General features: G+C 46.5%; 2 protein-coding genes across 13 annotated transcripts in view; one reads left to right on the plus strand and one right to left on the minus strand.

Moving 5' to 3' along the window:
* ASTN2 (astrotactin 2) overlaps positions 1-23,903 on the minus strand; it is an 821,211-nt gene that overhangs the window by 187,533 nt on the left and 609,775 nt on the right. The gene's annotated exons all lie outside the window — the stretch shown is intronic.
* Positions 11,141-23,605, plus strand: TRIM32 (tripartite motif containing 32). Of its 11 annotated transcripts, none has more exons than XM_045840433.1 (3): positions 11,141-11,245; positions 16,869-17,214; positions 20,282-23,605. In XM_045840433.1, the coding sequence occupies exon 3, from the start codon at positions 20,362-20,364 to the stop codon at positions 22,321-22,323; it is 1,962 nt and encodes a 653-aa protein (XP_045696389.1). In that variant the 5' UTR covers positions 11,141-11,245; positions 16,869-17,214; positions 20,282-20,361; the 3' UTR covers positions 22,324-23,605. The 11 variants fall into 11 exon arrangements, with proteins under 11 accessions (XP_045696389.1, XP_045696391.1, XP_045696392.1 ...); XM_045840435.1 differs by having other exon boundaries at positions 20,285-23,605; XM_045840436.1 differs by having other exon boundaries at positions 11,143-11,185.

Here is a 23,903-nt window from a genome sequence, read left to right on the forward strand (position 1 = left end):
TTATGAGGACGCCCTGGGGCCAGTGGGAGGTTGGCTCAAACACTGAGCAGGGCGTGAACCTGGGGTGGGGTCACTTGGAGGCTTTGGTGTGAACCCTCTGATCACTATCCAAGGGGACTCCAGGGGGACTCCAGTCTTGCTGCCACACTTGCACCTATTTCTACCAAAATTTTAACAACACCCAGGTTAAAACATCACCTGTGCTGACAAGCAATACTTTGGGAAAACAAATACTTCTCCCATTAGCTTCCGTTTTCCTTGTAGCTGTGCCGTTAGGGTTAGGGAAAGGGATAAATGAGCCCACCCATCAAAAAACTAAATTAGCCCTGGCTGGCGTAGCTCAGTGCACAGGCTGCGAACCAAAGTGTCGCAGGTTGTTGGGAACCGCCCTGACTGGTATCAGAGGCTGAAACCCCCGCCTAGGCTAAGGCTAAGGGAACGCCCTTGGAACCGTAAACCGGCAAGGAGATAAAAGCTTATCTCCCTGGCAGGAATGCTGCTTCTGCTGCTTTATTCATGACTGAACCCCCAAAAGCTTGGTCGGTTAGCCAAAGACGGGTAAGATTCCCCACGGGGGGAACGACCTAAGCCAGGCACGATCACTTTGGGAGGCCCCCCAAAAGAAGGACTTGGGGGACTGCAGCAAAAGGGGGTGATGCCCCTCGCTCCTCGGCTGTGACATAGCCTGAGTTCTCAGCGTCTGGGAGAAAATCTCCTTATCTCTTGGTTACCTAGTTCCCTTGCTCCACCTAAGCCTGAAACAATGACAGGGTGGTGCAGCTCGGTACTGAGAAGTGCGGATTCCCTGGGTGATCAGGCCTAAGAAAGAATATGTAAATTACTGTGAAACCTTCTTTGTTTAGAATGCTCTCAGTTGAATGAGAAGGGTCTTAGGAGGAAGTTATTTTGTTCCTCAGTCTTACAGCTCTTTGACCCCAACTCAATAGACCGGCAGAGTTCTTTGTTTTCTATTGTTCCTTACTTCCCCTAATGAGTACTGTACTTTACCTGAATTATTATGCAGAATGAGCCTAATAAAAGCAGGTATGGACGGTAAATCAGCGCGCTCCCCACTAGGGGGGGTGGCCATTCTGTCCCTACTTCCCCACAGAAACTAGTCTGTCTCTGTGCATGTGGTGTTTTTTCTCGCGTGTTTATCGTCGAGCCATCCACAGTGTTCCGTGGTCACTGCTGGCCGGTGACCCACGCGCAACAGCAGGTTCGATTCCCAGTCAGGGCACATGTCTGGGTTGCAGGCCACAGCCCCCAGCAACCGCACATTGATGTTTCTCTCTCTCTCTCTCTCCCTCCCTTCCCTCTCTAAAAATAAATAAATAAAATCTTTAGAAAAGATTTTAAAAACTAAATTAAATTCAATTAAAAATTAAAATAAAGCACAAAGACTCATCAGGGATTCCCTGTCTCATTGCTGAGGAAATCAGTAAAATTGATATTAACTGTGACTTCATATGCACATTGCTTTGCAGATTACATCTCATTTGGTCTGTATTAATCCTAACAACAGTGAGGGTTGGCTTCATTACTGCATTTTAAAGATGAGGAAGTGGAAACTGGCAGAAGTGAAACCAGGGGCCCAGGAGAACTGAACTTCCCCCCTAACCTGTCTTATTTGTAAACCCTTTTCCACCATCCTAAGTTGCCTGAAATTTTTCTAGTACCAGAGATTCAGGTCTAGGCAGTTATAAATTCTGGACATTGAATGTGCAATTTCTGTTACTTCTGCCCATTATAGTGACTAGTAATAAAACCCTGAAAAATCAGAATATGGATAATCCATAGGGAGTTGGTCAAAAACTATGGTGCATCCACACAGTGGAGTTCATGTACTTTAAAAGGAATTAGCACAATCTTTCCATAGGGTCTGGAGTAATCACAAACATGTTTTGTTAAATGGAAAAGTCAAGGTGCAGAAACGTTTATAGGCCTTTTGGTGTAAGAAAGAAGGAATATAAATATGCCCATATTATATGAATATATATGACATAAACAACATATACCGATATAGAGATTATACAGATAGATAGATAGACAGATGTAATTTTTCACACACAAAAAAAACTGAAACAATTAACTAAAACAAATACAAATGATTGCCCACAAAGGGAGCAAGAAAACGGAGTCAAGGTGGCCAGGATAGAAGTCAGAGTTTTTGAATGTATTGTGTTTTATGTTTTAGCTTCAGAACTACAAAGAGTTATTATATGTATTTCTTAAATCATAGAAGAAATATAAAACAATCTCTACAAATTATATGCAAACCAAAAAAAAAAAAGCTAGCTATGTAACCACATGGAGAAAATAATTATTTTGATTGACTTTAAAATGGAGTATTTTGATTCCACATGCCTAATAAGAAATATTCCAAAGAAAAAATAACCTGAAAATAAGTCTTAGACTAGATGCAGTGGACTTATTGCTGGTTCTAATATTGATGTTGTTTATTTTGCAACTATTCTGCCCATATTGTGGGCTATAGCAAACAACCCGTTACATTCCTGTCATTAGCAGCTAAGATCATCGGTATAAAAGGTGACCGATCCAGGTATAAAGTCAAAGAGGAAATATTCTGCACACTGATATCTCAGACAGAAATTACATGAACTTATAATCTGTTTTCCTCTTTTAAAAAATAAGCCTTTTATAGCTGTGTCCACGGAAAAGGCCTAGTAACAATGGCAACCTAAAAGTAATAAATATTCTTAATGCCCAGGCTCTTGTTTTTAAATATCATTTCCCACTCAAAGGAACAAAAGATTCTTGGAAAACTTCCTTACCCCAAGTCTGGAAGTCATAGGTTGGTACAAACTGAGCCTGGGACATCTTGCTGTGCCAAAACGCAAGAGAGCTGCCAAAGATTAATGTGGTCATTTCGAAAGGACATAGAAGCCAGTTTAGGGGGGCTCCCACTGGGGACGTTGAACGAATGGAACATCAAAGTGGATAATGACTGTAACTGATTGAAATAGAGCAAATAGATAAATTTCCTATAACGCATAATGTTCTTCAAATCAAAACCCAAAAGTGAACAAACCAAGCTCCTCGGTCACCATTGGGGATTGGCTAGAAACCAGTTCAGTCATCTGAAAATTAATCAAAGAATCAAATATTAGTCAATCTTTCATCAGATGAACTGGATTTCAGGGTAACCATATTTTTATTCATGGAACTATTGCAGGTTAGAAAGGTGGGGAGAATGACAGAATTAGAAAATTACTATTTTGTAATCTAACAGACTAGAGCTAGACAGATACCATCAATGAATCCTAAAACCATTAAGAGAAAGGCTGATGAGAATATTTCTAATCAGTGGATCAGACTTACAGCAGCATAATCTTAACACGACTAAAAGGAGTAACCCAAACATTAGTGCTTTTGTGTGACGCCGTGGGAAGGGTACAGCCTGTCTTCTTCAGCTGGCACTCCTGGGGCCCACGGGCAGAATCCAAGGGTCTGTGAACTTGTGTGGAGAAAAATACATCTTTATTTTCAGTATCCTCTACATGCAGGGTAGCATTTCCTTAAACTGTAAATGGAGGCAATGAACTATAGTAGTGTATGTAGCCCTTCCTGTGAGTTTGACACAATCAAATTCACCTATATTTCTATCACATTAGAGTTGTTACAAATATTTTAATTATTTATGTTCAACCCTGCTTAGAAATTACAACTATGAGACTCCACTAAATCTTGCCATTAACAAAGGAGCCCATATATTACTCCAAGAATTTGTTTTTTTATATATTTTGATAAGTGTATCTTGATATAATATCTTCTTTGTGTAGTCCCACGTATTGAATTCTATGCACTTACAAAGATCATTCTGAAAAGGCGGTCTATAGTTTTCATCACTCCACAAAAGGGGTCCACAAAACAAAACCGACAAGCGAAGTGACGAGTCCCTGGGGGAGAGCAACAAGGTAAAAAACGTCAAGAGAAAGCAGTCAGCTAATGTGCAGTGCCAAACACTCTAAAAAACAAGCAGTCGGTGTCTTTAACAAATGCCAGCAAAACTACAGGTGTAATTATTACGGGTTAAAGAGGACCCGTACAACATGTACCTTGATCCTTCTTTAAGCACACCTACCACAGGAAGCTACTTTGAGGCAATAAAGGAAATTTGAATATGAACCGCTAGGTGTAATGATGATGTCGAGATTGTTAAAAAATAATGCTCTGTTAGAGACACACTGAGACATCATACCATTTACAGAAGGATATGATATCTGGGATGTGCTTTAAAAGGCGCTGGCAACGAAGAATGAATGGGAGGTGAGGGATAGCGGAAGCGAAGTTGGCAAAATATTGACAAGTACTGCACGCAGGGCGATGAGCACACAGGGAGTCCCTCCAGCACTTTCTCTCCGTGCGTGTGCGCTTTTCTCGATAAAACGCTGAGAAATGAGGGCTGCCAGAAGAACCCCATAAAAATCTCCAAAGGCAACTATTGCTGGGAAGTAGAATGAAGAGAGATTTCCCACATCTACATTATGTGCTGTTTTGGATCTTTCTTCTAAATGTGTTTTCACTTGTATTATGTTTAAAAATGTTTAAACAGCAGTAAAATTTTCTTATTGGTAGACAAATAAATTAGACTAATGAATAGCCGTGACATGAGAATATGTATAGTAGAAATGGGGATGGGGTGAGGGATAAAGACTGCCTCTTTGTCGGCTGCCAGCTGGTCTTAGAGATACCAGTGGATGGAGGGAGCAATGGCAGCCACCGCGAAGAGGAAGCTGGCTGAAATCCTGGAGCCCAGAGGACAGGAAGTCTGGACTGGGGTTGAGAGGTGGGACTTGGCAGAAGTAAGGCCCGTGGGATATTTCCCAGCAGTCTTGATATAGCACTGAGTTGAGCTGAAGTTGGTAACACTACACAGGGAACGTTCTCTGGGCAAGCCTTCAATGCTACTAGCGTTTGTCAAGCACCTCCTCGGCCAATGTTTGGCGACCGCTGACCTTTGACCAGGCACACTTGTTCAAACCACTACAAATTGGGTCTGGGTCATGCACACAAATATATGTGATTATTACACAAAGTTTCAAAATTTTGAATCGTCTGTTTCATGTAAGCACAAGGAAATAAAACACAAAACAAAATGACGACAACAAACCAGAAAAGTCTCCCTGCACAGGGGCATTTACGTAATCTCATTGTGATGGTTAAATGTTCAAAGACAGCTTGTCTTGAACTTAACAAAGTGTGGTCAGTTTGACAACGTATGAAGGCCAGAAAAACTCTCTTCCAACATTTTTTTCCATGGCAAATAAGTAAAATATAAAAACTTATATTTAGTAGAAAAACACTTGTTAGATATTCAGCATCATCATAACTGTACGAACAGGTTCAAGGGGAACTTTGTAAGTGTTTATATTTATCTAAATATAAGTGATAAAATGTTCTATTACAGTGGGGCAGAAAGCGGACTCTTTTGAAATGCTCTTTCATGCTGTAGATTTAAATTGAGTTCAAACATCTGTCGAACGTTTATCGGGGGCCAGATTTGGGCTAGACTGAGAAACCCAAGGGTTGGGCACGGCACTCGGAAGTTAGAGTCAGAGTTTCGGCAGAAAGTAGACCAGTAACAGACAGACGGATAGATGAATATGTGCGTTCGTATGCACATGCACGCACAGAATAAGACCTCGAGGTCAGGAGAAAAAGAAGAGGAACTGAGGGAGGGAGCAATGAGGAGAGGGGAAGGCAGAGGATAAGAGGGAGGGAGGGAGCCTCTGACACGGGATCTCACGTCCTCATAGGCAATGGCTGTCACCGTTGCTTCCACTTGAGTAACTAGCTTTTTCTCCCACTAGATTTAACTCAAAACCTAACCCTAACCCTAAATCCCAAAGTAGCCCTTACCATAATATAACCTGAACCCTAGTACAAACCAAAACCGTAACCTCAAAGAGAACCCTAACCCTAACTGTGACTGTAGACAAAAACCCAACCCTAACCCTCACCAGAGTAACTTGCTGTTAAACAACAGAACACAGTCACGTTGACGGCATGTCCCTTCTGCGCCTGGGTTACAAAAGACTGTGACTTCTGTCTTGCTCACAGACTCTCTCTTGGTGGCTTTGATGAAACAAGCTGTCATGGAGAGAATCACGTGGCAAGGAACCTCAAGCCATCGTGGGATGGGGGCCCTCCATCCAGCAACCCTTAAAGAACGGAATGCTGCCCACAACTGCATACGTGATCTTGGAAGCCAACCCCTCCCCACTTGAACCTTCAAATGAGAATCCAGCCCTGGCCAACAACTGGGTTGCAGTCTAGTGAGAGACTGTGAAACAGAGGATCTAACTCAGCTGTACTCAGATTCCTCACTCAGAGAAACTGTAAGATAAGAAAGGTAGGTCACTTTTAAACCGCAAGGTTTAAAGGAAGTTGTTACATGATGATAGGTAAGTCATAAGGTAGACAGATATAAGTTTATATTATTTCATGAAAATTCTAGCAATCATAAACTTCTAGACTCAGATAAAATTGCTTAGGATGAATTAGAATTTTACTTTTTTCCCCTCCTTTCTATAAGCAAGAGATTCCACCTCCTCCTCAGAATTGAGTTGCTAATAAAAGAAGAGAGGGACAATATTTTATTGAGAAGAGTAATAACATAATAGTAGCTAACATTCATAGACCACTTTACTAGGCAGCACTCTAAAAACTCTAAAAACTTTAGCTCTATTAATTCATCTAACATTTACAACACCCCGCCCCCCCGCCATGTGGTAGATAGCCATTATTATTCCCATTGTGCAGAGACAGAAAGTTCAGAGAGGCTAAGTCAGTTGTCCAAGGGTACGTAACTTGTCTTGCAACACGGTACCGAGCATAACTTCAAATGATCTTCTAATCTACTCTCTGAAAGAATCTTGCAAGTGGGTGGGACTGGGGCTTTGACCAGGTCTGACTCCAGGCCTCACCTTTTCTGTTACATAATGGTAGACTTACCAAACAAACTTAATAATAATAATAGTAATAATTACAATTAACATTAATACATGTTAGGCAACAGGCTAAAATGAAAGCGCTTAAAATCCAATATCTTATTTGGCTCCTTCAAACCTTGTGACTTAGCTAGGCTTTATCCCCTCTTTAAAGAGAATGAAAGAGAGGTTAAACTAGGGATTTGCATTGTAAATGGAGAAAACAATCCTTAGCTCATAGGGTGATGTTGCTGGTTGGAGTGTGGCCCCCCAAAATGTATGCTGAAATCTTAACCCCCGGTATATCAGAACGTACCTTTACTTGGAAACAGGGTCACTGTAGATGTAATTAGTTAGATGAAGTCATACTGAAGTTTTAATTAGGTAAGACAAAGGTCATACTTAATCTAATAAGACTGGTATCCTTATAAGAAGAGACACACGCATACACGGAGGGATACTATGATGACCACGTGAAGACAGGGGCACGACTTGGAATGATGCTACTACAAGCCAAGGAATGCCTGGAGCCACCAGAAGCCAAAAGAGGCAAGGAAGGGCCCTCCCCTGGAGATTTCAGAGCAAGCCTGGACACACTCACCCCTTGATTTCAGGTTTCTAGCCTCCAAACCTATGACAGAGTAAAATGTTAAGCCACCCGTTTGTGATACTTTCCTATGACAGTCCTAAGTAACTGACTCAGGTGGTTTAAATGTTAAATGAAAAGCCGTTACATTCAAATTCTGAATGGAGAGAGTACAGGCGTACCTCCTTCTGTGGTGCTTCACTTCGTGCTGCACAGGTACTGTGCTCCTTTACAAGTTAAAAGTTCGTTGCAGCCCCGACTTGAAGCTAGCCTATTGGTGCCATTTTTCCAAAAGCATTTGCTTACTGCTTGTCTCTGTGTCACATTTTGGTAATTCTTGCACTATTTCAAGCTTTTAAATGACATTTGTTATGATGACCTGTGATCAGTGATCTTTGATGTTACTATAGTAATAATGACTTACTGGAGGCTTAGATGATGGTTAGCATTTTTCGTAATGAAGTATTTTTTAATTAAGGTATACACATTTTTTTAGATAATGCTATTGTACCCTTAACAGACTAGGTGGGGAACCAAAAAATTGCTGTGGCTTGCTTTGTCCTGGTACTCGCTTTAGTGCAGAGATCTGCAACTGGAACCACTGCATCTTTAAGGTATGCTTGTATTTAAAGTGCTCCACAAAGAACATTTTTAAAATGTTTCTGTGTATGAGGAATGCTAACATTGTACCAAGGTATGCAAAGTCACACAATTAAAATGAGTGCGTTTTCCTTGGGTGTGTATTTCACTGTGAGATTTTTGCAGTCAGTATGGTAATGAAGTGGTAAGTAATTTGAATATTAAAAAAGAAAGATAGTCAAACACAGTATTGTTTACGAGAAAAGAAAGAGCTGTCAGAAAGACCCGTCATTGTTGTTATTATTGTGTAAAGGCACACTTGAACTGCATCCCCAGACTATCAGGAGAACCATTAGCTCCTCTCTGTGACGGGGGTCACGTCAGTATAAAAATATCACCAGTCCTGACCTGAGACTTTGGGCTGGTACCTGTGTTTTAGGGAGCGAACAGGGTGCAAACTCCCTATCTGGTCTGAGGAGAGGGTATAAGTAAGGTCTCAAGGCCGGGGAGAAGACATTTGACAGCAGCTCCCTCTCTCCCCGACCTGACACGAGGGCTGGCAGAAGTACCCCAGGCCCCTGTCCAGAGTGGCTGCTTGCCATTCTGGTGACACAGGCCACAGTGAGTCTCCAACATGGCAGACACCCAGGGCAGAGGACAATCCGGGCTGTTCTCTGGTGACGTTGCTCAAAACAGGTCATCTGAGTGCCTTTGCCTTGGCAGGATCATGCCCTGTGGTCATGCCAGCTGTGACTTGACCTGGATTCCTTGAGTTCCTAAGCAGTGTCATCTCTTCTCCCTTTGGAGTCTTACCAGCAAAACTTCCTCCCAGAAAAGGAGAGCTGGTGTTCAAAAATGCGGGTAGTCTTTAGGTGGTGGTTCAGAGCATGCCATGGGCCTGGCTGGCCTGCGTTTGTACCCCAGCCCTGCACTTCCCGGGAGGCAACTGCAAGTAAGCTAGTTAATCTTGCTGAACCTCAGCGGCCTTTTTGTAAGATGGAGCTACAGATTTCTATTTAAATCTTTGCTGAGGGGATTAATTCTGACTTGTGACAATATCTGTGAGGTACCCAGTATCTTGCTGGTGTGCCAAAAATGGTTGGCTCTTACCCAGCTGATCCCACTGGGCTGTTCTGCAGCTACAATGAGTCCAGGTCAGACAGGGAATGGGATTTGCCAAAGATCACATTTCTGAGTCTGACTCACTCAGCAACTCTGGGTACTGTGCTAACAGATATGACAACAAATGGGTGTTGCGCTTCAGGGATTTCACAGCCCAGTGGTGAAGATCGCAAGGCAGTGGAGAATTCAAGCCCAACCAGGTAAGTGCTTGGTGAGAAATCACCAAATTACAAGCCCTGGTGCTGGATGAGCATGCAGTGAGCATCTTGGAGTTCTCAGGAGCCCAGAAAAGTAGAAGCAGCAAGCACCTCTGCTCTCCTGGCCCTGCAAGGGTCTGTCTGTACCCACTGTCTATGCTAATTTCAGGCAAAACCTGCCCCAGGGCCTTTTAGTCCCTGACTGAGCTCCCTCTTCAGGCCACTCCTGGCCTGTCTGGTCAAACCCTGGCTGGCCCTGGGTTTTGCAAGCCTACCCTTGACGCCTCAGATAGGCCCGGAGCTCTATGCCAACCCAGGCACACAGAGCCCCTAGGCCTGCTCAAAGGGGACCACGAAATATACCAACCCAGCCTCTCGATTTCCCCACTATCTGAAATTCTGGGAGCTGGGGCTTCTGGGACCAGCAGCTCAGAGACTGTAAGAGCTAACTACAATGTATATATTTACCATTAATTAAATATATATATTTACCATTAATTAAATGCAAACCACTATATAGTAATAATTTTAGTCCTTATAGCAAACTTCATTTCCATTTAGACATAGAAAAATTGGCAGAGAGATTACACAAGGTTAAGAGGGTAGATTCTCATGTAGAATTGGCTCCCAATCTGGGCTTTATACTCATGAACATGTGGCTTTGTCATTTAATCACCTGGGCATCAATTGCTGGTCTCATAGGGTCTTAACAAGGATTAAGTCGGCCGCCCATGTGAAGTGTTCGGCTACAGGCAGATACAAAGTGCTCAGAGAGTATCTTTGTTACTGTTTTTGTCTGTTGTTTTGTCATTGTACTAGGTCCTACACCTAGGTAGCATTTCAAGTCCAGTCCATTGTACATCAAACCCCTTCCTGCTCCTAAGCTAAACTATACAGCCACCTACAGAAACCAGTAACTGGCCCCAAACTAAGGTGCCGTGGGTCAAACTAAGGGGCGCTAAGGTGCCCTAGCCAGCCAGTAGGCCAGACCACTTCTCACTTGAGAAGACCCTACCCTTTCCCTGCTACCCCAAAGCTAGACCTGGGTTTGAGTTCCTGGGTAGCTTCAATCTGCAGGGACAGGAGCTACAGAGTCTGTTCCCATAACTACGTCTGCTGAGGGTGCCTCCTGAGTAAGTAGGCAAAAAACTCCTTCAAAAATACAATTTGTTCATCAGATACACTTGTCTTTAGGCTTCTGCATGTCGCTAGGAGAAATAGGGGTCCAGAAGCACCACCTTTCTAAGCGAGTCCAGGTTCTGTCCTTGCCCCAGGGTGGAGCTTGTACTCTTTCCTCGGCCTATTTCTCAGGATGCAAAGCTGAGGTTCAGACAGGCCATCGTGTGAGGTGCCATGGCTCTGCTAAGGACCTCTCCTGGAGGTCATGGTTTAGCAAAGGGGTTAAGACACAGATTGGAGTAGGGTTTAACTCCCGACTCTCTGAGTGAACATAGGCAGTCCCCTTTCACCTCAGTTTCGTTATCACTACAACAGAGATAAAGCTCAGTTAGGTGTTGCCAAGGCCCACAGCTCTCAGCTGAGAGCTTGCCCCTACGTGGTTGCTGGGGCTCGGAGTACTCAGATCTGACGGACTACAAACCCCAGCATGCCTCAGGAAGCAGGTTCCAGTGAGAGACAGCGGGCTCTGCGAATCGGCGCCTGCTAAGGGGGTTGCTGCTGCGCGTGCGCAGAGGGCAGCGGGTGGGTGGGCTGGAGGCAGTTGACGCGTTGGAGCCGCTGGCGGTCAGGTAGGGGGCGGGAAGGAGGGTCTGGGGACCAAGGACCACCGCTGGAGTCACGGGCCACGGGTGAGCGGCAGGGTGTGGAGGTTGTGTAGCGGCCGTCTCACGCCTGAATGGCAGGGTATGGGACCGGATCGGAGGGGCAGGACCAGGGTGGGGGTGGGGCTGTGAGGGGGCAGGCAAGCGAGGGACTCGATGGGACCGAGGAGCTCCGAGGACGTGCTTCTCTGGGCGGGGAGCAGGTGGCTCTGAGAAGCTTTGCGGTGCATCACGTTGGGAGGTATGCGGTAATGTGGGGGCTCCAAGGAGAGACGCGGTGCAGCATCTGGGAGATGGGAGGGGATATGCAGGCCTTGGAGGGGTCAGGGTGCAGCAGGATTTCGGGAATATGAAGGAAATCTGGGAGTCCTGATGACATTTCGGGTGCAGAATCTAAGGAGATTTGAGAGTATCTGGGGCACTAAGATTCTGGGGCTGCAAGATCTGGCATAAGAGGAAACAGGGTCAGAGATTATGCTAACTGGTAAGGAGGAAGCATTTTCTAGATGGGATCTGGGGAAAACTGAGGGGGACGAGTTCTTGGAGGAATCAGTGGGAAGGAGTGCCTTATTTGCAAGAAGGGAGCTGATGAAGGTTGGAGGACAACACATGGATGGGTGGGGGTGGGTACAGAAGAAGACACAAGGTTTGAGGGTGGCACAGTGCCTGATGGACTGGAGGATCGGATTAAAGGAGGGGAGAAATCTTAGGTGTGGGACTGGGGTGTTAAACTGGAATGCAGGGTCGAAGGCTGCCCAGATTCAAACACAGATGAAAGGATCTGTGCAGGGACTTGGGGCGCGTGAGTGAAGAATTGGTGAGGGTTGCAATATGGAGCCCTAAAGACTTGAGCTCCGTTCTGTAAGAGGGTTGGCAACTGGACTTGGGGTGGATTGAATGGAGGGGTGGGGGATGTCATAACTGGGCTGTAGAATTAAAGTACTCTGAATAGATGTGTGAGTTGGTGTCATGGGCTGCTAAAGGCGTTTAAGTCTCCGGGGGAAACAAAGAGGGTTCTGGGGATTCCAGGACCTAGAAGTGATGTATGAAACCATGAGTGCGTGAAGCGTTCAGGGGGTTCAGCAACAGATTCTAAATCCTGAAGGAGCCTGACTTTCTCTGAGAGAGGCTGACTCTCCCTCACTTGTTAATCAAAGACCCCCTTTCATGATCCCTGTGAAACCAGGGCTGCTGAAACTGGTAGGACTGAGGGGAGAAGAGAGTGGTCCAAGGGGGGACGAAGCAGTAAACTGTTGAAGGTCATCTACCTAAGCTTCGTTTGCCTGTCCCTCCAAGCGGAGCTAGCAGATGGTATGTGAGACCTCCAGGGAATGAGTGGAACATGATCTCAGGCCCTATTTTCTTCATCAGTTAAGTAGGTTGAATTAATCCTATATAAAGTCCATTACAGCTCAAAGAGGCAGCGGCTCTGTGGATGAAGTGTTTGGGCCGGGAAAGAGACAAGGAGAACTCATACGTATGGAGCATTTGGTCCTGTGCCAAGTTCTGGAGCAGTGGTTCCTAAGCAGGGCGCTGTTATCCCCCTGGGGGCACTCGGCAACCTGGAGACATTTTTGGTTGTCAGAGCTGGGGTATGGGGTACTACTGGCCTCTAGTGGGTAGACACCAAGGATGCGGTTAAACATCCTTCAGTGCACTGCACAGCCCCTACAATAAAGAGTGGTCTGTCCCAATGTCGACAGTGCCAAAGTTGAGGAACCCTGCTGTAGAGTGGGGTACCTTGGACTCAAATCCTAGCTCTTTCCATTCCTGACTTGGTAATCTTGATGCTGACTTAGTTTTCTTAACGGCCCTACTAAGTAGGCTGTACTATATCCAGTGTTACTCACAGGGAAACTGAGACATAGGGAGTGACTTGTCTCAGGCTCCCATAGCTAGGGTGGCAGGGCCAGGTTCCTGCTCAGATCTCTGAAACCCGGTATATTCCTCCTTTCCTTGCTTTGTCCTTGCTGGGCCTGCTCGGTCTTACTATCTGAGCTGATACCCCTCTAATGAAAGGATTTCCCAGTGAGTATTGCTGAATATCAAATAATCTATCTGATTAGGCAGGAAGTAGCCCTGAACTTTGCTCTTGATTTGCTCGTAGACCAAGACTGGTAGATAGATAAGGGAAGGAGCTTTGGGTTAGCAGACTGGGTGAAGTGGGAGAGACGAGAAGGTGAGGTGTGGACGTCACTGGCCTGGAAAAAATACCTCATGGAATGGACTGAGGCTGAAGACAGTCATAATTATTGTCCTGAATGATCTCTTTTATCTTTTGGCTTCTTTCCTCTGGGACAGAATAGCAGTATTTGTTGTTTCGGCTCCAGGACTAGCTAGAGCATTGCTGAAGCCAGTTCAGGAACATTGTAGAACTGGATCAGAAGGCAAGAGACTTGGCTGGAATATTGATATGCACCCTTAGACTTAGACGGAATATTTACACACACCCTTAAGGACAATATGTAATGGAAGCTGAATCAGCCTGGGAATCAGAGGCTTGAGGTCCAAAATCCTTCCTCTGCTGCTAATTGATCTTGGGCACGTGTTTGCCCTGATCAGCTGCGATCTTGCATGCTTATTTATATGCATCATTTCTGTTAATCCTGTCAGTTATCTGGCCAATAATCCAGGTGTTATTCCCCATTTCACAGATGAGAAAAGTATTAGGTGGAATGATTCACCAAGGTTAAATAGTGAATGGCAAAGCAGGGAGGCATGCCTGGTTCTGTCTGACTCCCAAGTTACATTTCACTCGTTTTATTACAATGGGTTTTTCTAGCACTACAGGACCCACATGCTTATGTCTGGTGAGCAGCTGGTAGTCAGAAATTTATAAGACCCTTGAGTGCATCCCTGTCCATGCACACCGCTGTGAGGCCTCTGTGTCACTTCCCCCACAGTGCGCCTCTGGTCAAACAATCAGATTCCAAGTCATTCCCAGGCACAGTTCACCCACCTCTCAGCCACACTGCCCGGAGCCTAATCAGCTCAGGAGCTGTGACATCTTTTGAGATGATGTGGTTTTATGGCTGGGAGTGGACATACTTGGATTTGAACTTCAGTTCTATTGTTTATCAGCTTTGAGACCTTGGGCAGATTGCTCTTCTTTGAGCCTTGGTTTCCTTTATTTATAAAGAGGAGTAACACATACTTTAAATAGTTATTATGAAAATAAGAGATACGGGTAAAAGGTGCCTGGCATTCAAAAAATGGTCATTTTACGAGAGGTTGCAATTATGAGAAGAAGGAAAGGAATGCTGAGTGTTGCTTCACCAAATTTCAGTGACTCTGAGTCGTCCCGCACCAGGCTCCCCAAACAAACTCCCATCCCCTCTTGTGCCTTTCCCAGGATCTGCTTCCTGAACCGTTCATCAGAATTTCAGGGTTAAATTACTGTGTGTTATAGGCAGAGAAAGGAACTGACGGAAAGTCGAGTGGGTCAAGATGAGTTGGGGGTCCCCTGAGAAAAGACCATTGCTTTTTCCCTTGTCCTACAGTCTCGGAGTCACATTGGCAGCACTGATCATTACCCACATGTGTGTGGCAGATGCCAAGGAACCTTTGTAGGTTCGTCTGTTTTAGAGAAAAAGTCAGAGAACAAGCAAGCATTTTCCTAGCAAACTATTATTGATTGAACCTGTCGTTGACATATTTTAGCTAAAGCTTCCTTTCCCATAAGCATTTTCTTCTGGGGTTTCGTGTGTCCCAGACTGATACAGCTTTGAGATCAGTCCTGTGTTTCCCTACTTGTCGAGTCTATCCTCGCTGTTTGCAAGGTGCCTTAAGTGCCCTCAGTAAACTTCAGAATCCCCTTCTACACAGGACAGGGTGTCAGGTGGGGTCCTCACGGACGTCTTTAACATCGGCCCTGCTCGCCACTCCCAGAGGGTGCCCAATGGTGGCCTGGAGATGGTTCTGCACTTGACTAGCATTCCATTCAAATGCAGAAGGAACAAATGCAGTTTAGGAAGCTCTCATGAAAGGAAATGGAATAAATGAGCCTTACAAAAAACCCAGTCAAACCAGGGCAGTGTACTTGTCTTCTAGTTTTTAGGTGAGGACCTCTGTTGAGGTCTGTTTCTGCTCAAAATTATATCACCAGTGTTTTCTTAACTCATAGTGGGTACTCGGTAAAGTTTTATTTCATTACCAAAATTCTCCAGTTTTGCTCATAGCTTAAACCCCGCCGCAAGGGGCTGATAGTATAGGGAATAGAGACATCTCGAAAACTGCGCCTTGGTGGGAATGCAAGCATTGGATGGAGATTGGAAACCTTAGGTCATCTCTAATCCTTTTATTCTGAGATCAGGTAAAACAATCTCCAAGGAAGGCTCAGAATGTTTATTTTTGACATGTGTGTTTCTGATATCTTGAGTATGGTCTGTCTGCCTATTGAAAAGGGCCTATTCGCTTCTTCTTATTGGCTGTGTGGTGGCCGCCGCTGCCGCCGCTAAACAACTGTCATTTACTGCACAATTAATTGTACACCTTGCTTGGTATTGCCCTAAGCACTCTATAGATACAATCTCATTTAATGTTTACAAGGCCCTTGTGATGAAAATACTATTTTGAAGCCCTTTTTTCTTAGGTAAGCCGAGAACTAGAGAGGTTAGGGAACCTGCCCAGGGCTCCACGGTAAGGGGTACAGCTGGGATTCCAACCTAGAAAGCGTGATTCCTAAGCCCACTGTTCTCGGTCCTGCCATGTGATTAATGAGGCCCTGATTTCTCTCCCCTGTTCTCAGTTTACTCGTCTCGCCTACTCTTTGAGATCACTACTCATTATAGCATTCAAAATCGAGTCCCTGTAAGACTGAGCTGCAGCAGCTTGTTTTCTAAGCAAGAGAAGTTTTGGATTTATTTGCCCAAAAGTTTCTAGCATGCCTCTTTGGTGTCCTCAACCAGATTCCTTCTGAGCTTAATCTTTCTATGCCGGGAGAGGAAGGAGTCTTCATCCTTTCAAAATGCAGTTTGTAAACTGAAGGTCTTGCTATGCCAGTACTAGCTATTATTAGTTAACGCTCTTCCTGGTTGCCATTTATCATAATTTCAGTAACAGTCTTTCATTGCATACCTGCCAGTTTCCAGGCTAAGCACTTTTATGTGCATTATCCCTAGTTGTCATAGTAACTTTTTTATAAAATTAGAAAACACATTTAGTGGAGCTGAATAACCTGTCTACTGCCCCACAACTTGTAGATGACAGTGCTGATGTGGTCCCTGGTCTGTCTGCTACCCTGGCTATTTATGTCACGGGCTGGGCAAAGCCCGATGGTGCCAGAAGTGGCTAGATCAGTCTAAGCTTTGCCCGTAACATTTTCCTGACTCAGGGCAGCTGTGGCAAACACATCTTAAGGGGCAGGTTTTCTTCTGGAGCTGAAGAGCTGGGCGCACATCATCTAGGATGTGCAGCGCTGGCCGTGAGGTCAAAAGAGTGGGGTACACAGAGGCAAGGGGAGGCATCAGAAGCTGACAGTACATAGCGAAGAGGAAACGTCGGAAGTTTCATGAAGTTAGCCAGTACTACAAATGACATGTTGGGGGTTCATTTTGATTGGTTGTAGATTTTATTGCTGGCAGAAAATGGGTGGCTAACTTAAAGACCTGGGATGGTAAGACAGGCTCTTTCACCTGTGTCGTCTTTTCAGGGAAACCAGGTTTGAGTGGAGTTTTCCATCTGAATCACTCTCAGTATGAACCATAACGACCAGCTGTGCCCTCCTGGAGGAGAGCAGCCGTGTCCGTCTCTCACCTAGCTTCCGTGCGGCCAGGATCCTGCACCCACAGGTCACAGAAATGACTGGGAGGCACGGTTCAGACTGCTTTCAGGTCTGAGGGAGGCTGCCCCCGTGCCTGGTGCTTTACTGATGGGAACTCACGTTTCCTTGGCAAAGCACGCAGGCTCCGGGGAAGGAGTCCTGGACGTTGTCTCCGCCGCCAAGCCCAGGGAAGGTGCGGGCAGCTGAGATGACCTCGAGTGTGGATGTGGGCAGAGTAAGTACATTTTTTAAAGTGGATACCTTAGACTGGGAGGCAGGATGACTGAAGGAAATGATACGATATTCCAGCAGCCCAGGGAAAGAATTTGTTGGTATTTTTACAAGTTGGCAGACTTGTTTAATTAGCTGATCCGTAGTGCCAGCTCTGGGAAGCACAGATGTCCCTGTGCTGTGGAAGGTAACATGCTCTGCATCCAAACACCGAATGTGGCCCTCAGCCTGTTGTCCCAGATACTGGGAGGACTGAAGCTGTTTCACTGGTTTAGACCTGAGGTTTGTGTGGATCCTGAGTTTAGGTTTCTGTCAGTTTTTCTATACTGTTGTCCCCAGACTCGTGGCATTTCTGAATTCAGCATTCATAGTTCCAGATATTTACCTGAGACCTTACAGGTACATGACATGCGGTAATATGTTATTTTCTTGAGGTATGGATTTGAGTCGTGACAGGTTGTCACGCTGCTGTGCAGGAGTCGGTCACTCAGCTTATGAAGCACACAATAGCAGCTAAACCTCATAATGTTGTTCCTTTTTCTTTGTGGAGAAAAATATATGCTATACGGCTGCATTTCCCAGAGTACAGTCTAGAGAACATTTGTTGCATGACAGTTAAAAAATACAGCTTGAAGTAGCGTTGGGTTAAGCAAAGTTGGAAATGTCTGTTGGGCAGGGTCGCGCCACGTCTGAGCTTTGTGACCTTGAGCCAGTTTTCCTGAGCCCTGGTTTGCTCCTCTGTACAACACAATAGCGGTGCCTACTTCTGAGGGCCATTCTGGGGATTAATGGGACTATATGAAGCATTTATCATGGTATCTGGCACACGGTAGGTACTAGATGTATACTGTTTCCTGTCCAGTAAAAGAGAACTAGATTTCAGGGAGGTGGGATTGACGTTCACTAAATCGTGCATCTGTCAGATTGCAATCCAAAGCTAACTGTAGGGGATTTTGTAATGTGTATCTCTGCGTTGACTCCCCTTCTGTGTGCCTGGAGAAAGAGTTTATGACATTTGCAAAGCTTTCTTCAGCTTACTGCATTGTCCTTAAAACCAAGTGGACTTGCCCTTCACCTCCTCCTTCTCCATGATGGTTGACCATCTGCACAGCATGAGACTGCACCAATGCCGCTGTCGGATTTGCATTTAAGCAGAGGTGAATTTACCTGTGTGCCTCACCTTGCCAAATCTAGTCGTTTTATTTTGGGATATAAAGTGACAATGACATAAGGCTGCAGAGCACTGCGATTGTGTGGTTCTACTTCATGAGCATATGTGGCTCGAGGAGGGTGGGAGTATTCATGGCATGTACTGTGTGAAGCAGGGGGTGTTCCAAGCCTAAAATAAGTTGTCTCGATAAAGCACGACCATATTTAAAGTCATCTGAGCCTGAGTCTATGGCTCTCATAGCTCCACCACCTCCCCAACCTCATCCACTCAGTTTATAAATCTCAGTGATTGTACTTCTACAGTATTGCTCAAATGCATCTTCTCTCCATTTCTACCACCTGCTTACTACTTCCAGCTCCCCAGTGCTTCCACCAGGCACTTTGCAATAGCTTCCAAACTAGTTTCTCAACCCTTTCCCTGGCTCCACTTGAACTTTGCACATATTAGTTCCCTGCTCCAAAACATGCATTGCTTCACTACACTCATCAAAATGAAGTTCAAAGGGCTCATTTTGGCTATGAAGACTTCTTATAATCATTCCCCAATTCCCAAACCAGTTAGTATAAACCCCTTCTATTCTCCCATAATTTTAACGTAAGGATGAGAGGAAAGAAAACAAATTTATTTAAGACCTCTTTGATGCTAAGTCAAGTCTTAGAGCCTTTTATACACTACCTATATTATTACCTCACTTAATGCTTGACTTGCCTTAACCTTACAAGGACAGATGAAGAAACAGACCCAGAACAGCTATGTGTTCTCTGTTCTCTTTCTAATTTACTGAAGTTCTATCCTTTCCCGTGCTTTCTAACCTTCCTTAAGACTGTGCCCTTTGCTCAGAGCTCCTTTCCCCATCTCCACATGTCTGTGCATCCTTCCACATCCCTATCAGATGCCACTTCCCCTCAGAACAGTCCCCTGTCCCTTCCAATTGGACTGAATTCCTCTGAGCCTCCATCCAAAACTTACTTTATAACTCATTTTTGATACCACTTTCTGCTCTCATTATTATTACCTATATTTTCATCTCCTATCCTGAAGTTCGAGCATCTGAAGGACAAACTTGTATTCTGAAAACCTCAGTATCTAGTGCAGTGCATGGTGCCTAGTCTTCAGTGGTTGGAAAGCTGAGTAGTCAGGAGGCGAGACAAATGGAAACTAGATGTATTTTTCTGATCCAATATTTTTTGCTAATCATCATAATTTTCTCTTTCTCTGGGTGATTCCTAGGTCCCCAAACGTGACACGATAAACTCTATATAACACACACAAAAGCCTTCCCCGCTTTTGTCCCCCGCTGCCTTGCTCATTTCATGACATGTCTCAGGAGGGTCACAGCTTCGGGGCAGCCTCCCCCGTCTCCTCCAGGTTGGGTCCGTCACTCCACCCGCTGTGCTCTGGCAGAAATGTGCATGTAATCCTTCTCTGCGCGTCACTTTTCTATGCTTTGCTGCTAATAGCAATCATGAGTTGCAGACAAAATGTAAAGATGATCACCAGCATTTATCAAGGTACCGCTTGTCAGGTGCGATACTAAGTGCACGACATTGGTTGTAGTATTTAACCCTCCCAGAGACTGTATAAAGTAGGCAGCATTATTGTTCCAGCTTATAGATGGGTGATGGTGAAACTGAGCTTTGGGAAGCATAGATTACTTCCTTCAGGCTGCACACCTGCCTAAGTGTCAGAGACTCCAGAACCTGCATTTTATCACTATGGGACGGATGCCTCGTCTGTTTTGTTTCCCTGTGTGTCGCCATCACGCAACACAGAGTGGACCTCGACAAATATTTGCTAAATAAGTGAATGACTGCACGAGTGACAGTAGCTAGTCTCTAACTGTTTCTTGAGTGAATTAATTCATACAGGCAGTGGAATAATGGCTTCTTTTTCTCCTTAGCAGTGTTCGACCTTCTGGAGCATGACTGGTGAGCTCTTCAGTTCCGGGCTGTGCTAGCGGGACCCTTCTCAGGAAGAGCAATGGCTGTGGCAGCTGCTTCTCACCTGAACCTGGATGCCCTCCGGGAAGTGCTGGAATGCCCCATCTGCATGGAGTCCTTCACAGAGGAGCAGCTGCGGCCCAAGCTGCTGCACTGCGGCCATACCATATGCCGCCAGTGCCTGGAGAAGCTGCTGGCCAGCAGCATCAACGGCGTCCGCTGTCCATTTTGCAGCAAGATCACCCGCATCACCAGCCTGACGCAGCTGACGGACAACCTGACGGTGCTGAAGATCATTGACACGGCCGGGCTCAGTGAGGCCGTGGGGCTGCTCTTGTGCCGGTCCTGCGGGCGGCGGTTACCCCGGCAGTTCTGCCGGACCTGTGGCGTGGTGCTGTGTGAGCCCTGCCGGGAGGCAGACCACCAGCCTCCTGGCCACTGCACACTCCCCGTGAAAGAGGCAGCGGAGGAGCGGCGCCGGGACTTTGCCGAGAAGTTGGCCCATCTGCGTGAACTTGTGGGGGAGCTGCAGCGGCGGAAGGTAGCCTTGGATGCCGTGTCCAAGGACCTTCAGGCAAGGTACAAAGCCGTCCTCCAGGAGTACGGGCACGAGGAGCGCAGGGTCCAGGAAGAGCTGGCTCGCTCTCGGAAGTTCTTCACAGGCTCTTTGGCCGAGGCTGAGAAATGCAACAGTCAGGCGGTGGAGGAGCAGAGTTACCTGCTCAACATTGCGGAGGTGCAGGCTGTGTCGCGCTGTGACTACTTCCTGGCCAAGATCAAGCAGGCAGATGTGGCACTGCTGGAGGAGACAGCTGACGAGGAGGAGCCAGAGCTCACTGCCAACCTGCCCCGAGAGCTTACCCTACAGGACGTGGAGCTCCTCAAGGTGGGCCACGTCGGCCCCCTCCAAATTGGGCAGGCTGTTAAGAAGCCCCGGACAGTCAACATGGAGGATTCCTGGGCCATGGAGGCTGCAGCCTCTGCAGCCTCCACCTCTGTTACATTTAGAGAGATGGACGTGAGCCCCGAGGAAGCGGGTGCCAGCCCCAGGGCCTCACCTGCTAAGCAGCGGGGGTCCGAGGCGGCCTCCGGTATTCAGCAGTGTCTCTTTCTCAAGAAGATGGGTGCTAAGGGCAGCACTCCAGGCATGTTCAACCTGCCAGTCAGCCTCTACGTGACCAGTCAAGGTGAGGTGCTGGTGGCCGACCGTGGCAACTACCGTATACAAGTCTTCACCCGCAAAGGCTTCCTGAAGGAGATCCGCCGCAGCCCCAGTGGCATCGATAGCTTTGTGCTGAGCTTCCTTGGGGCTGATCTGCCCAATCTCACTCCTCTCTCGGTGGCCATGAATTGCCACGGGCTGATTGGTGTGACTGACAGCTATGACAACTCCTTCAAGGTATACACCTTGGATGGCCACTGCGTGGCATGTCACAGGAGCCAGCTGAGCAAACCCTGGGGCATCACAGCCCTTCCGTCGGGCCAGTTCGTGGTGACTGATGTGGAAGGTGGGAAGCTCTGGTGCTTCACTGTTGACCGAGGAGCAGGGGTGGTCAAATTCAGCTGCCTCTGCAGTGCTGTACGCCCCAAATTTGTCACCTGTGACGCCGAGGGCACCGTCTACTTCACCCAGGGCTTGGGCCTCAATTTGGAGAATCGTCAGAATGAGCACCACCTGGAGGGTGGCTTCTCCATTGGCTCCGTGAGCTCTGATGGGCAGCTGGGCCGCCAGATTAGCCACTTCTTCTCAGAGAACGAGGACTTCCGCTGCATCGCTGGCATGTGTGTGGATGCCCGTGGCGATCTCATCGTGGCTGACAGTAGTCGCAAAGAAATTCTCCACTTTCCTAAGGGTGGGGGCTTTAGCGTCCTTATTCGAGAGGGGCTCACCTGTCCAGTGGGCATTGCCCTCACTCCTAAGGGGCAGCTGCTGGTCTTAGACTGTTGGGATCATTGCATCAAGATTTACACCTACCACCTGAGAAGATATTCCACCCCCTAGGGAATGAGAAATACAAGTTTCTTCCGTGCCCCAGCCTCCCTTCCCTTATTCCTCGGTTGCTAATCATCATAGGTGGTAGTACTGTGGAGTAGGCCTGGCCTATGTCCTCATTCCAGCTGGCTAGTCCTAGACTTTTAGAAGCTATTTTAGTTTTTGTTTTTATTTGCCTTCTCTCCCTCCCCCAAACTTAGAGCTTCATCAGATGGATTGCCTCAAACAGGACCCATGACGGGGTTAGCTGAAGTCTGATGAGAACTTAGGTACTTCCAAGGCCTCAGTAGAGAGCCTTTGCCCTGTAGTTGAAATCTGCCCTTGTATTGAATGCACCCTTGTTGACTCTCCTCTCTTTTGGATATGAAGGCCCTGGTCCACCATTTCCCTCCTATTTCAGTGCATTTCATCCGTGACACTTTCTCCTCAACTCTGCTGCACTCAGGGTGCGTGCTCCAGGGGGGTCTGCTCCAGCTCTCTGTGACGCTGCAGACCTCGTATCCTTGTGGCGTGGGGTCTCGGGTCTGACCACCGTTACCAGTGTCAAAGCTCATTTGCTTAGTGCCACCAAGGTGTTTCCTGCTGTCTCTGGGTGGTCTCTAATTGCAGATGTGACAGAATGGATTGACCCTCGTTGGTTGGTGTTGAAGGCCTTAGTCTGGAAGGTGCTTACCCTTTAAAGGATCATATGGATTGGAGTTACGCCAGAGCGCAGGCAGAAGGGGATAAACAATCAGAAATGCCAATGCAGTCACAGCAGACACTCTTGGATAGTCTCTGGAGCTCACCGATTCTCATCCCACCTGTCTCCACTGACCTGTGCTGAGCATTGTCTGTGGGACTGTGGGACATGGGCCGGCACCAGCAAGGTGGGGAGGGGCCGCGCCTCATTTCCGTAGTGAAACGGAATCGTCGGGTCCTTACTCTGTATTTTCCTCAAGTGAGTGTACAGTACTTTGTTTCTGGTTTTCCGTTCCTCTCTCAAGCATTAAATAATTGATAACCTGTTTCTTCATCTCTGGCATTCGTCTTTTAATTAAATATGGGATTTGTGAGGTGAGGAGATGGATAAATTGTGCCATGCTGTTTCGCTTCCATGTCTGACACTGCATTCTTTGAGAGTACTAAGGACCTGCCCAGCTGTAAATTCAGCCCACAGCACCATTATTTAAAGATCTGTCAGAGGGGAGGGGTGTTGAGGGCCGGATGAAAGAAGATGATGGGATTAAGCAAAACCCCATAAATACATCTGTACACACACACGCACAGATATGCAACACATAGACACAGACAACAGAGCAGTGATAGCCACAGGGAAGGGGGCGGGTGTAGGGGGAGGTGGGCGAAGGGGGAGGCAATGGGGGTGGAAAGACTTTGCTGGGGTGATGAGTGCACGATGCTGTGTGCAGACAATGCTTTACTGAGTTGTACACTTCAAACCTGTGTGATTTTATGAACACTGTCACCCCGAAATCAAACAAATAAATGAAATGAAATGAGAAGATGATCCAAATCTCATTCCCACACACACGTGGAAAGAACCAGCCCCCCGAGGTCTGCAGTCCCCCACACCCTGTTCTAAACGGAGC

This window comes from Phyllostomus hastatus, unplaced genomic scaffold (genome assembly GCF_019186645.2).
Source record: "Phyllostomus hastatus isolate PE091 unplaced genomic scaffold, TTU_PhHast_1.1 phas_contig_34, whole genome shotgun sequence".
NCBI lineage: Eukaryota > Metazoa > Chordata > Mammalia > Chiroptera > Phyllostomidae > Phyllostomus > Phyllostomus hastatus.

Excerpts from the sequence above, each read along its gene's own strand:
- TRIM32 (XM_045840433.1), top strand. The coding sequence starts at position 20,362 with ATGGCTGTGGCAGCTGCTTCTCACCTGAACCTGGATGCCCTCCGGGAA.